The 14,546-nt window shown below is 41.9% G+C and overlaps 1 protein-coding gene across 4 annotated transcripts in view; it reads right to left on the bottom strand.

Annotated features, from left to right (window-relative positions):
• Nucleotides 1-2,781: 2,781 nt before the first annotated feature.
• The window catches only part of PNPLA4 (patatin like domain 4, phospholipase and triacylglycerol lipase), a 101,785-nt gene continuing 90,020 nt past the window's right edge, over nt 2,782-14,546 (bottom strand). For 3 of the 4 annotated variants that reach the window (XR_015870227.1, XR_015870233.1, XR_015870229.1), the window contains 2 exons: nt 4,026-5,089; nt 2,782-3,838 (listed from right to left, as the gene is read on the bottom strand). Coding sequence is in view for 1 of the 4 variants with exons in the window: in XM_088451533.1 (XP_088307659.1) it covers nt 5,059-5,089 (31 nt within the window). In the remaining 3 variants the exon portion in view is untranslated. Of the gene's footprint in view, nt 5,090-14,546 lie in introns of all 4 variants that reach the window. The other variant, XM_088451533.1, reaches the window with a different exon arrangement.

The following is a 14,546-nucleotide window of genomic DNA, read 5'->3' as shown; positions in this document are numbered from 1 at the left end:
AGGGCCCTTTTCCCCCGATCGCTCAGTTTAGATGGCCAGCCAACTCTAGAAAGAGTCCTGGTAGTTCTGAACTTCTTCCATTTACAGATGATGGAGGCAACTGTGCTCATTGGGACCTTCAAAGCAGCAGATATTTTTATACCCTTCCCCAGATTTGTGCCTCGAGACAATCCTGTCTCGGGGGTCTACAGACAATTCCTTGGACTTCGTGCTTGGTTTGTGCTTACATGAACTGTCAAGTGTGGGACCTTATATAGACAGGTTTATGCCTTTCAAAATCTTGTCCAATCAACTGAATTTACCACAGGTGGACTCTAATTAAGCTGTAGGAATAGCTCAAGGATGATCAGTGGAAACAGTATGCACCTGTGCTCAATTTTGAGCTTCATGGCAAAGGCCGTGACTTTTTACACATTGTCATGTGTAATTTTAGAATAAGGCTGTAAACATAACAAAATGTGGAAAAAGTGAAGCGTTGTGAATACTTTCCGGATGCACTGTAGATGCAGGCACTGCAGGGACCATATAAATCCATTAGAAAATCAAGAAATTGAAAAGCCATTTTTGCAAATACAATATGGCATGAGATGTTTGGATTGACTTAGACACTCTACCAAGGGTAGCAATTTCCATTCTTTCATACGGTTTCCAAATTTTGCACTTTATTTGCATCGTAGCTGCATAGAATGTAGCTTATAGTGTACTAGGCACACTAAATTAGAGGTTTTGTTGCAAAGGAATTGGTAAATAGACACATTAAAAACAACAATATGTGGCGTGAAGCGTGGCGGGGTCACTCATATCGGAACTCTGTCTTTTGCCTTTTTACCAAGATTAGCAATTAAGTTGCACACATCAGCTACATGAAATGCCAGAATCGGTATTCAGGGTACTTGTGCATTGTCTCTCATTTAGGTAACAGGTATTTATCACATGAGATGTCACAGATATTTTATGTGTTAAACAAAATACAGCTGAATTCAGAATTATCTAAAATCCTCTTGTCCAATTTAATTCTTTGTTGGTCAATGCACTGACCAATTGTTGCCCAAGTGCAGTTAACACAGTTAATACATAAATCAAAAACCTAAATATCAGTTTTTAATATTCACTTATCAGAGCTGTCCCAGCATGAGTACGATGGTAAATTGCTTCAATAGTGCATCTTAGTTCCCCACTATAGAAGTACCTAGTTCCATATCAATTTTTAGTCTACTTTAGCTTCTATATTGACCATAATAATTCAGACCCTGTGTTTGAACTACTGGTTTAAACACTATCTGAAAGAAAAGTATTGTGTGATATATTTCTAACAAATATTGGAATTTCGGAAGATAGCAGCATGTTTTCAAAAATCAGCATACTGTACAGGAGGCAAATATGTACAGTGATCAGAAAAAAACATATGTAATATGAAAAGTGTGTACTGAACTTCCACACAGGTCATCACTTCTAAATTTAAAATATCCTTCTGATGCTACAATTCTCTAAAGGCTTGCATGTCTAATAATTGGTTTTGTGTTCCCTAATGCAAAATTGAACAAAGCAAATTGAAAGAGAAAAAAAGATAAGCAACAAATACTAGAGCTAAATAGAATATAATATTAACTAATAAAATAAGTGAGATCAGAGGACTGAAATAACAATAGAAATAATTAATACACATTGGGACCAATGCAGAGTTGAACAAATGACCCTTTTCTATATGGATCTTGCACTGCACATGCTTTGAAGCCTAGTATATGCACATACGGGTGATGCAGTATAGTACTCAACTTGGTCACAACTCCACTTGTGGCTAAAGGGGCATAACTGGGTGGTATTAGACATTCACATTTAGGCTAAGTTTAGCTAGTTGATGGAGTGTAGATGGAAATGTGGGCTATGCAGAATAAAGCATACACAGAGATTTGTCTGTCTTCAGAAGCATCTCTTGCACCAAGGACTGTACTCATGCAAGTGCACACTGATAATATTAACCAAGCATAAGAGATGGGTGCTGCAGTCACTGAGATGCTTAGAACTCAGCATATGTACAAATTTCCACATTTAGGCCCTCATTCAGAGCCGCTCGCTATTTGCGGTCGTTCGTTTTCTAAAAAGGGGTGGCTATTCAAATGAACCGTTCGCACTTTGCGGTCTGTTCACGCCTCTAACTCTGAACAAGCGAGCAAAACATGCGAACGTAAATTTGAAAAATACGCCCCCTAGCCGCTCGCACCATACGTCATGTCCGCTATTTATTTGATTAATCGAGTACATCGAACAGCGTCTGAACTGCTCGCTATTCTTGTGGTTGGCTTTTTCAACCACTATTTTGCGAGCAGTTATGAGTTAAAAAAACGAAGTGACGCGGTCAATGACGCTGCTGGATTAATTATGCACTCCCTTAAAACGCCCGTTTTGACCTTTAAGCACGCCTGCAAACGGATTTCCACTCCCCGTTTTCAAGCACCTTCCCCTGTTACCACCCACATACGCCTCATTCTGTCACTCAAAATAGCAGGCATTCGCTATTTTGCGAACACATGAATTTCGGCCGCACTGACTGGTTCGCGCATGCGTATAACGATCCGTACGCATGCGCAGTTGGGCAAACATTGCTCTGAGCGAACGAGCTGCCGCTTACGAGTGGCTCTGAATCAGGCCCTTAATTCCCTGCACACAATGCAGACGCAATAGTGACTGACACGTTCAATTATGAATTGCTTCATTTACTATATATTGATTGAGCAAACTGAATATCATGTTTATTAGTTCTTCTATAAGTACATGGTGCAAATAAATAATGCTGAACATTTCTAGAGGAACACAGCATGAAATAAATTATTTGTAAAAAAACAATATGCTTTTCTGTTCTTTCTTACAACACTTCAGTGCAGTAACACTAGACTTTTTTTCTAATGAAGTCTGTATTATTTGTTTAACAAGTTGTATGTTGTGTTACTTGTGTCCTCTTCTGCCCCTGTGGATAACACATTGATGTCAAGGAGAGACTTTCATGAGAGATAAAACACATACTTTATACAGTAACATTATACTTGAAAATGTAACCACAGCTTGTCTAAACATTTTATTCAAAACCACAAGGGAAAATCTCAAGCATAGAACACATCACCATTAATATAGACAGCACTGGAAGACACAAACAAGCAGAAATTCATGTTGTAACACAGCAACCCTCAATTTATGCCCTGGTCCCTTCTTAACTTCTTCATTGCATGGAGCATTTTATACCTTTGTAATGTTGGTTACGCTAAGAAATACCTCTATATATATATATATATATATGACAAAAACACTGGAATAATATGTGAGGGCAGGTACATTTGTCCTAGGTTTCTGAACTACACATTTTAAAACCCCAGGAAGATGTTTGTGATTGTTCTGCTAAGAGCTTTTGGACTTTTATAAAAGCTGGTTAAGGGTACCTGTGGTTTTGGATGGAGAGTGAGGGTGGGCTCCATCCATTAGGCCTAGTTCAGTTCTTAGGGCCTTTAGCCTTAGAGAAGGCTAATTAGTGATTTCACCTGAATAAGGGTGAAGCATATGCCTCTGTAACGATTTTGGTAAGCTGAATGCAGTATCCAAGTTTGATACATACCCCATGAGCTGATAGAAAGGCTAGAAACAGACAGATATCTCACCACACTGGACCTAACAAAAGATTATTGGCAAATACCATTAACTAATAGGGCAAAAAAAAAAAAATAGTCTTCTCGGTTCCAGAAGGGCTGTCCAGGTATGAGATGAGACCTTTTGGGATGCATGGGGCCCCAGCAACCTTCCAGCGTGGAATAGATAGGATTTTGAAGCCCGACAGACAGTATGCAGTTATCTATAACAAAATTATATATGGTAAGCGGTGTTGTACAGGCGCCAAGCACCTATCTAGGCTGCAGATAACTATACGTGAGAAGTACCACCCTTCAGTACTAAAATGTATGTGAATAATAAAAATTACGTCTAGTTAAGTGCGCACAGTGCTCCCAGATCAAAATATAAACAATAGCCACAATACTTACCCATGACTCCAATCGCGATACCATGTATAGTTGTCAAATTGCAGCAGTGGAGTTTCCATACACATGAAAGACATAAGATCGGCCAAATATAGTGTAGTACAGTCACAAATGCAATTTATTAAACTCAATAAAAAATAAAATGGGCATGTGATCACCAATGCCCCGAAAATAATAACACAAATACTATGTGCAGGATGGTTTCTTCCTACATGAGGGTAAATTATCCTCTTTAAAGTAAAAATTGGGGAATTACCAGAAGTCCCCCTCACAAGGGCCCGTAGTTTTTAAAGATGGAGGTTTCCGGATCACCTCTGTCTCAGGGTCCTTATTCGAAGGGATATTCGCATGCAATTCCTCCCTGCTGGATGATCCTGTCACTGTGTACCAACGCGTTTCAGGAGTCAGCTGCTCCCTTCCTCAAGGTAAAGTGACATGACAGAAATGATCATCTTTTATACTCTTTTCAAAATTCACTTCCGGGTCAAAGGTCAGGGGATTTAATTTCTTTATACCTTTAGTCAGACAACATATACACATAATCTAGTCATCCGTATAATGTCCTTCATTTGTTTAACAGACAACATACTTCTGAAGTGTCTTGTATACTTCTAAATTACTTTAATGTACTTTTGTATATTTATCGCCGGATCGGAAGTGCGTCACTCCTACTTCCGGTTTCGGGGCACATCATTTTGCCCACAACGCGCACCGTCCACTCGCACATGCTGTTGATGTTAAGTTCCTCCCTTCACTATGTTCCTTCCAGTCGCGGCTCCCAGGTTTGTTAGCGTCTCCACATCCTATGTGTGGAACGCACCTTAGGCCCGTTGTATTTCCGGTTTTGGCCGCCATTTTTATGTGGCTCAAATTTCCTCCATATACTGTCTTGTTTTTTGGCGGCCATTTTAGGTGGGACACTTCTCTTAGTGTTCAATACAGCCAATACGTATATCCCACTATTCAGGGTAGCCATCTTATGTTTGGCACTATTCATTGTCAAACGATCTTTTCCTCCAACCAGGTGCCATCTTAACTATGGGAAATTTGCAGATGATTCTTTTACCCTGACATGATGGCAAAGAAAAGGGGAATTTAGATAAATAAATAAAATCTAATAAAGTGACTTGTGCAGAATTATACGGAGAATGGGTGAATGCAGTAATAGTTACAATAATAATCTGATATAAGAAAGATTGGGTGAATAAATATAAAATATAATTTCAAAACAGTGATATCAATAAAAAGCCAATAGGGCTGCATATATAAAACCACAGTGGAGTGACTCAAATAGCTCTGTGTGAATCAGTGGGTGATAACCATATAAAATAATAAATGAATAAATAGTAAGTGGTTGTAAAATCTTTATAAAAAAACATTTTAACTCAAAATCTGAGTTGAGTCCTCTTGGTATCATTGTTTTTAATTTAAAAATCCACTGCATTTCACCTTTTGCTAGTTTATTTTCTTCATTTCTCTCTCTCCACGTACTCTTAATATTTTCAATCGCCATAAACCATACCGTATCTCTTTTGTGGAGCAATTATGTATTAATTTAAAATCAGGAGGTGTTCTCCCAGTCTTGTTTTGAGTGCTTGGCTAGTCCTCCCTACATATACCAATTGACAACTGCATTCAATAAATTCAGAGATAGGGTGCCGTATTTTCCCAAAACAGAGATTGGGATCAGCACCCCATAAAAAATAGCAGCTTATCTGAGTTTATGAAAAAGGAAGTTTTTTCAGAGTTCATGAGGCATGGTACAATCATTTTCTTTTTCATACACTCAGATAAGCTGCTATTTTTTACTCTCATTTACTCTTATTTAATCTTGTTATTTTACCCATTGCCTCTGGACTTTATTTATATGTTCCTAATTGCTCTTAAATGTATTTTTAGAAAAAGCCTAAAATTTTACTAAGGTTTTTTTATCATCGTCTCTGAATAAATTGTGTATTTTTTATATTTATTTGCACTGGCACTTTCTTCACCTATATAATTGTCGAAGCCGGATAATTGGCTGAGACAGGATCGGTGTAAAATTAGATCAGGGCGACGCCATTTTGCGAATGGCAATGAGACGCCAGATTGCGACTGGCTGCCCAGCACCATTTTAGTGAAACTCGCCATTATAAGTACATACGGCGATGCTATTATTTAGCGTCGTGCGATTCCCACGCAATAGAAAGAAGTTAAAGGTCCTCACCATACAAATACAGAGTCATTAAAACATATAAAACGATTATCCCTGCAAAACATGTACCATGGTGTACTCCACAAAACACAGTCGCACAACGCTAACTAGCGTCTTTTCCCAATTCCCCAATACTTACACACTGCACACTTGCATAAAAGGTTCCCTAGCATTAAAGTGTAATATCCAAGGTTTATACAGTAATTATTAATGTTGTGTAATAAAGGTTATTTGATATCTAAGGTTTAGTACATGGTAAGCAGACCGTATTTGGTGTTGTACTGATCCACTGTGTCTCCACAGATTTCCGGTATCATTGGTGAGAAGATCGCAACATGCATCTGCAATCTATGGACTATAGAGTGTTAAAACATTAAAATGTACTCTGTAATGTTAGCAGCTTAGATTAGCATGCAGCGGGAAAAATGGACACAAAGGGTTGTTAGAGGCTGTTTGTGTCCATTCGAATTGACCTATGAACTAACCTGTAACAGAAGCACCTTTAAGAAGAACCAATGGAATCATGTCAAACTTGTCTATTGTATTGCCTATCCCTGTAAGAGTATATACGTGCGCTCTCTGACCCCAGTCTTGAGTCTTCTTGCTGTGCTGTTGACGGAGGTTTCTAATGCTAATGCCGGTATCTGGGCCCAGAGCGCGTGTGTATATAACAACTGTACCTTGGGTCTGTATGATTGATTTGCACTAATTGTCTTTAGATCACAGCGTGTAACCATCTGTTTTTATATTGAATAATAACTTTTTGTGCTTTGGAACCACATTCAAAGTCTGAAAGCATTTATTTACTATGCGACTCATTACGCTAAATACTGACAATTTTAGAAGGTATAGGCAGGATTTTAGAAGGTATAGACAGGATTGCATAGATGTTTTAATTAGGTATCCATAGTTGGGGGCTCACAGTGTGAAATCACGCTAGCGGTCACTAGGTAACACTCGGTAGCGATCTCTCAGCAAAAGGGTGGAGGCGACCTAGCAGGAGAACGCATTGTGCCTTCGAAATCTGCTACCACTTTGTTGCTGAGAGTCCGCTACCTGTTATTGTGGCTTTAGGAGCGCTGATTGAGAATACAGGGACGAGGGAGGAAAAAGTTTGTTTTCCTTCATCGATAGTGTTTTTGTGTTAAAAAGGGGAAGTCGCATTATTGTGTATGTGACCAGTCGCACTATAGCGTAAAAATCATAATACGTGTTGTGTATTAGTCGTATTATTGTGTATGCAACTAGACGCACAATAGTGTATACGCATTTCCTGTATTGCTGCCACGTGTTTTAAACAAAGCCGTTAAGAGTGCACGGTGATATTGATAGATAACATTGTTGTAAATACATTGATCAGTGTTGCCATAGTCTGGGAAAATGTGTATTTTTCTGCGCAGGAAAAGGGTGTGTAACAGTGAGCATTTGTTGGTAGGGACAACAGTACCCTGGTTAAGGGTATCGTAGGACCCTTAAGGACTAGGTGCAAGGGTCGATATAGTAGCTCGGTAGTAGATACCATTCTAACACATAAGCAGGTGTAGTTGTTGTCTTTGTTGTAGGTTCGGCTCCCAGTGTGATTACAGTATTCAGTGAACAGTTACGGTTATTTGAGCATTGTAACTGAACCGCACAGTTTTGGATAAATTGTGATTGTGAACTGGGTAGAGGATGGACGAAATCACTGAAAAGGGTAGGTGTTATTGGAATACCTACATGCTAGCAGTTGAAAGGTAGTCAAAAAGGGATTAGGTTTGTGGAAACAGCCTGGTTATTCTTCCATAGGTGTGTGGGCGCATCCTGTTAATATCGTCCGCAGGTAAGTGAAAGTATCTTGACTGTCTTTCACCAGTTTAAATCTCTATTGAAAAGCTTAGGGTTCTCCCAGATGGGGGCCAAGCAAACGGTAGAGATGTTAGATGATGTGCTGCTGTTGGAAGCGCCGCTTGGGTCGGCACGCCATATTATGCATACTGAGTACGGTGCTCATGCAATTAGGTACTGTGATGTATGGTTTAAAATGACGATGAAGAGTGTTAGACCGTTTCCGAGAATTGGCAGCTTTGATAAGGAGGTATTGAACAATGTCCGAGATAGCATCTGTATGGTGCGCTCTCGAATGAAAAAGGTAAAGTATAACGAGTGTTTAAAATTATGGCAGCGTGAGGGGGATGCGTGGCTTAAAAGTGTGCACGCGATGCAAACTAGCGGCGCAAGCACGTTACTGGAGTACACATGCAGCGCTAAACTGCGGTGCGTGCGCGCCACGAGATAGTACGCATGTGCAGCAAGGTAGCATTGTGGAAGGTATTGCCAGTGGTTCAGGCGCACCACCGCCACCCTATGCGGATGGGGGTGCAGGTACTGTTGTTGAAAAAACCCATAAAAATGTAACACGTAACTAGTACCCTCCCAAGTAATCATAAAGAAAATGTTTATGATGCAGATGATGAGCCTATTGTTATGTCTGCCATTTCCCATGCTGTACACATGTTAGATGCTCCACCACAACAAGCACAAGTGGTGCCGCCATCTTCATCAGTGACAGTACAGGAAGTGTTAACATCCACTGCACCCGTAGAGGAAGTTGTTTACCCTATACGTAGCAGTAATAGACTAAATCCCCAGCCAGGTAACAAGGTCAAAAGTAGCAGTGCGGCCGGTCTGCATCCCATCCGGACAATAACGGTTTCCGAATGGGAATGCAGATGCGAACGGTGTAGTGCCCACAAGGGAGGTAGCAATGCACTGTCCTTGGACAAGAGCGGAGCTAAATTCCATAACGAATGATTTCCCCGATCCTAAAAAAGAATTAGCCAAATGCCAAAGATTTTTGAAAAATTTGGGTAGTGCTCACGAGCCAACCAATAAAGATTGGCGAGTGGTGTTAAGGGCTTGTCTTCCACGCAATACAGACTTGACAAAGTTTATCACAGATTGTGTATTGGATGGAGATGTTCCCTTAACAGATGAAATTAACCAAGGTAACATTTCCCGCATTATAACTCAATTGGGTGTATATTTTCCAGTAGTAGTTCACCATAAAACAAAAAGAGAGTGAATCTGCAGAGGATTATTGTAACTGAGCTCTGCAGGCTATCACCCAGTACACTGGGTTAGAGGATATTAAAGATAACACTCATCACAGGGGAATGATCGTCACTGTACTTATGGATGGTCTAAAAGAGAACCTAAAGACCAGAGTTCAGACCTCACAACCTGGCTGGAGGGGAGTCACTGTAGACACCCTCATAGAATCCGCTATTGAACACAATAAGAACATCCTTAAAAAGAGAGAGACCCAGAGCAAGAAGTGAATGGCTGTTAGTATTCAAGGTCTAGAAGGAATGACTATAACATCACAGCCAACAGACACACATGCACCTGCACAGCTACACATCCTCACCAATCCTGCACCACCTCAAACACAACCCTACCGCACTTATCACACACAGCCACAAAACCCATACTATCCACAACCACCATATTTCCCTCAATATCCTTAGCCACACCCACAATCTTTCCCTACCGCTCAACCCACACAGCAACCCTTTCACCCACCCCACTCATGAAAGTGCTTTAACTGCAACCAAGTGGGACATGTAAGTAGGAACTGTAGTGTGAAGAAGGTAGGATCCCCTAACCAGGGAGTACCTGGATATCCCCATAAGGGATATACACAGAGTACAGGAAACCTAAAACAGTCACCAGCTCCAATTGTGGCCAAAAATGCTGTATTGGAGAGTGAGAATCAAAGCTAGATGTCAGGTCATACCTGTAGTCTACAGATAGTCAGGTTAACGGGAAGTACTACTGAAGAACCGGTGATGATGGTTGATGTAGCTGGTACTAAATATTATTTTCTTGTAGACAAAGGGGCGACCAGGTCAGTGATAAAATCTCCCGCTAACTTACAGGTAACCAGCGAGACGGTACCAGCAATGGGTGTAACGGGTAAAGTGCAACATTATCCTTTAACAAAATCCACAGAGGTCACTATCGGGCCATTGCATACCAGGCATTCTTTCCTCCTGGCAGCAGCGGCTCCTACTAACCTACTGGGAAGGGATTTGTTATGTAAGATGGGATGTGTCATATAATGCACCCCTGATGGTGTATTTCTAGATATCCCAGAGAGAGTCGTGCACGAGGGGATGGATATGTTGGATTCACTTTAGACCAAGGATGGACAATACACTGGATTAATGGCAAACGTAAGTCCCATAATGGTAAATCTAAAAAGTGGTAGGCGAGCTCCTAAAATTCCCCAGTACCCATTAAAACAGGAGGTAGAATTAGGGTTTATCCCATAATTGAGCGATTGTTACAGCAGGGAATTTTAGTTCGTACAGCAAGTGTAGCCAACAGTCCCATGTTTCCTGTAAAGAAGAGTGGTGGGAGGGGTTATAGGCTGGTACAAGACCTTAGAGAGGTTAATAAGTGGTAGAGAGCCAAAATCCCGTAGTGCCAAATCCAGCTGTCATTCTTATGCAGATCCCACCCAATGCAACCCATTTCACTGTCATTGACCTCTGTTCTGCTTTCTTCTCTGTACCTCTTCATCCTGATTGTCAGTACCTATTTGCCTTCACATACAGGGGTGTACAATACACATGGACATGATTGCCCCAGGGTTTCATAGACAGCCCCAGTATCTTCTCCCAGGCCTTACGCGACTGTTTACAATCTTTTCAACCTGCCAATGGATCTGTTATAATACAATATGAGAACAATTTATTGTTATGTTCTGATTCGTTTATGTCATGTTTAAATGATACTAAACTTTTGTTGCTTCATCTCTCGCAAACAGGACACAAGGTTGCTAAGAACAAACTACAGCCATGCCAGTCCAGGGTTAAATATTTGGGACACTGCCTAACTCAGGGGTTACGACATCTCACAAATGACAGAATCCAGGCCATACAGAACATGACACTGCCGCAGAACCAACAGCAAATTCGTACCTTCTTGGCAATGTGTGGGTACTGCAGAATGTGGATCCCAGGTTTTTCTATTTTGACCTTGCCATTACAGAACTTAGGGCCTGATTCAGACCCGCTCGCGAGCGCTCGCAAGCGGGTCGATGGTGCCCAAGTGCGCATGACGGAGGCGACTCCGTCGTGCGCATGTGCGAGACCCGAATAACGACGGCGAAGCACCAAAGGGGGCATGCTGTTGATGGTGATTGACAGCACGCCCCCCTTTGGTGGGCATGCCGGGGGCGTGGCTGCCCAGACAGAGGCGTTCCCATGGGAAGTGGGAGTGCTTTTGGCTCTGATAGAGCCTGGGCTTGCGGCCCACTCCTGGGCTTGCGGCAGTGAGACCCTACCGCAAGGTCTCGTTGCAAGCCCGATGGTCACGATGGCCTTGACCATCGCGACCATCATTTTGGCCGCTCGCTATAGCTGTGGGTGGTCACCCACAGCTATGCGAGCGGCCAGGAGGCTGCTCCAAAAAGGAGCAGGGACGGCCGTGATTCAAAGCGAGCACTCTGTCAGAGCGTCCGGCTCTGAATCAGGGCCTTAGTCTCTTCCTCAAAGCCTGATCGTGTCATACACACAGATAAATCAGAGCAGGCTTTCCTTAATCTTAAGGATAGTCTGACAAGAGCACCTGCATTGGGAATACCTGATTAGGAAAAACCTTTTGATTTGTATTGTATGGAAGCCGATGGTTGTGCAGCAGGTGTCCTCACACAAAAACATGGTGATGCCAGTAGGCCCGTAGCATACTACAGTGCACAATTGGACACTGTGGCAAGATCACTCCCAATGTGTTTAAGAAGTGTAGCAGCAACTGCTCTATTGGTCAGTAAGAGTGAGGATGTGGTACTAAGCTATGATATGATTGTCTATACTCCCCGTATCTGCTTTGCTAAACTCTGCCAAAACCAGACATGTCTCCTCAGCTAGATTCACAAAATGGGAACTAGCCTTAATAGCACCTGCAAACATCACCATCAAAAGGTGCAGTACATTAAATCCAGCTACGTATTTACCATATGTGCAACATGGTGCACAAAGGGTGGAGAGAGGTGAGCCGCTGGCAACAGGTGAGTTCTGCAGGTATATTGATGCACATGATTGTATGGAATATCTGAATCAAACCTTTACTGCAAGACCTGACATACGGGATACACCTTTAGAAAATGTAGATGTGACATTATACACGGATGGGAGTTGTCATAGACAAACTGACACTGGAGAGTTAGGTACAGGTTATGCTGTGGTAAATGACGAGGACGTTATAGAAGCCGAACCTTTAGGCCAACCACACTCGGCCCAAGTGGCGGAACTGGTTGCACTAAAGAGAGCATGTGAATTAGTACACGATTTCAGTGCCTTATGGAGTCTGAGAAAATGTATGACAGCAGCAGGCACACCAATTGCACATTCCAAACATATAAAAGGACTACTAACAGCAATCCAATTGCCAAAGGCAGTGGCAGTAATTAAGTGTAAAGCCCATGCATGTGAGGATGATTCGGTGTCACTGGGCAACAACAGGGCAGACGAAGCTGCAAAATGGGCAGCAGGGTTAAAAATGAATGTACCAACTGAACAAATAATGACTTTTCAAACAACTGATATCCTGAAATTACTTGAGATGCAAAATTTGCGTTCTATCCAGGAAGTGTCAGTCTGGAGGTCCAAGGGATGTGGGCAAGAGTCCTCTGGACTCTGGAGAGATGGACATGGTAAGCCAGTGGCTCCTAAGGCATATTACCCAAGCCTGGCTGAGGCAGCGCACGGTCTGACTCATTTGGGAAAGCAAGGTATGTGCAAGTTGGTGAGAGCATACTGGTACGCACTGGGTTTTTCTTCTCAAGCGGAAAAGAGAGCAATGTCCTGTCTGAACTGCTTGAGGAAAAACATTGGGAAAACGATCCCTACCGAACCATCCCACATTCCTCCGACTGACGGACCTTTCCAGGTAATACAAATTGATTTAATCCAATTACCACCCTGCAGGAATCTCAATTATGTATTAGTGTGCACTGATGTGTTTTACAAATTGGGTTGAGGCATACCCAGCTGCCACTAATACTGCTGCGTTTACTGCAAAGAAAATTGTTCAGGAGTTTGTGTGCAGATATGGTATCCCTAAAATTATCGAGAGTGATAGGGGTACTCATTTCACAGGTGATGTTTTTCAAAATATGTATAAACTGATGGGTATTAATAGTCGACTTCATACCCCCTACCGACCGCAAGCCAGTGCCAAGGTGGAGAGGATGAACAAACCTTTTAAAAACAAATTAAGTAAGATCATGGCAGAAACTGGACTAGGATGGCCAGAGGCATTACCGTTAGTCCTACATAGCATAAGGACCACTCATAGACCCCCTCTAAATCTGTCCCCTTTTGAAATACTCTTTGGTAGACAACCTCATTTGATTACAAGTCCAGTAGATTTTAAATGTAACGAGGTAACTGTAAGGTATCTTATAACAATGAGTAAACAGTTAAAACAGCAAACAGCAGAAACTGAAATTGTTGTCCCATGATATGCCTGAAACCAACTGTCATGATGTATGTTATGATCAGAATGTTTTTTGCATTCAGGTTGTTTGACTGATCATTGGGAAGGTAGGTGTTGCTGATGAGTACCACATCTTTGAAGGTGGCCGAGAGAGATACCTGGGTCCATTCCACTCACTGCAAGAAGGTCAACCAACCGGTGGAGAAACAAGGCGGAGACAAGGCTGATAACGTGGACCTGTCGATCGCGAGCTTGTTCCGGGAGGGTTAAAAGGTTGCAGTGAGATATCTGAGCTAAAGAAATTTGCAGGTCCTTGCTGCGGCAATGGACTGGTCTGCTGTGCTCATTTTTATATTCTCTTCCAGAGTTTCCATCATCCTGATTTATTCGGGGATTTCTGGTTTCTGTGACGGGGGATCGATATAGGAGATGGGAGGTAATGGCAGTATTGATGGAGTGGAGTTGAGAGGAGTGCTATGCCATTCAGGGGAGTGTATGACCAATCTTAGTACTGTAATTGTTAAGAGATCTGCTATTTTGGATACTCGTAGACAGTATGAAGGTCTATCATCTGAGGATTATTGTATGTGTGAGTTCTGTGGGTCTGTAGTCAACGAGATATACATCCAACAGTGTCAACCTAAGTATAACCAGTATTGGGGTGGGTATCCTTTAGAGGATTATTTTGGGCAAAATTTTTAACCAAACCGACTGTTGGGTGTGCTCTCATGTGCCCCAAGGACAGCATAATGTAGGATTAGTGCCATTCCCATTAAATATCTCTGAAATTTTAGAATTGCAAAAAGGGAAGACACTGGATGGAAAATTTCTTATTACCAAACCACCCC

Source organism: Taudactylus pleione, unplaced genomic scaffold (genome assembly GCF_031769625.1).
Source record: "Taudactylus pleione unplaced genomic scaffold, aTauple2 ptg000026l, whole genome shotgun sequence".
Taxonomy (NCBI): domain Eukaryota; kingdom Metazoa; phylum Chordata; class Amphibia; order Anura; family Myobatrachidae; genus Taudactylus; species Taudactylus pleione.
Note: the sequence above shows the minus strand (reverse complement) of the source record. Positions and strands in the feature narration are given on the sequence as shown.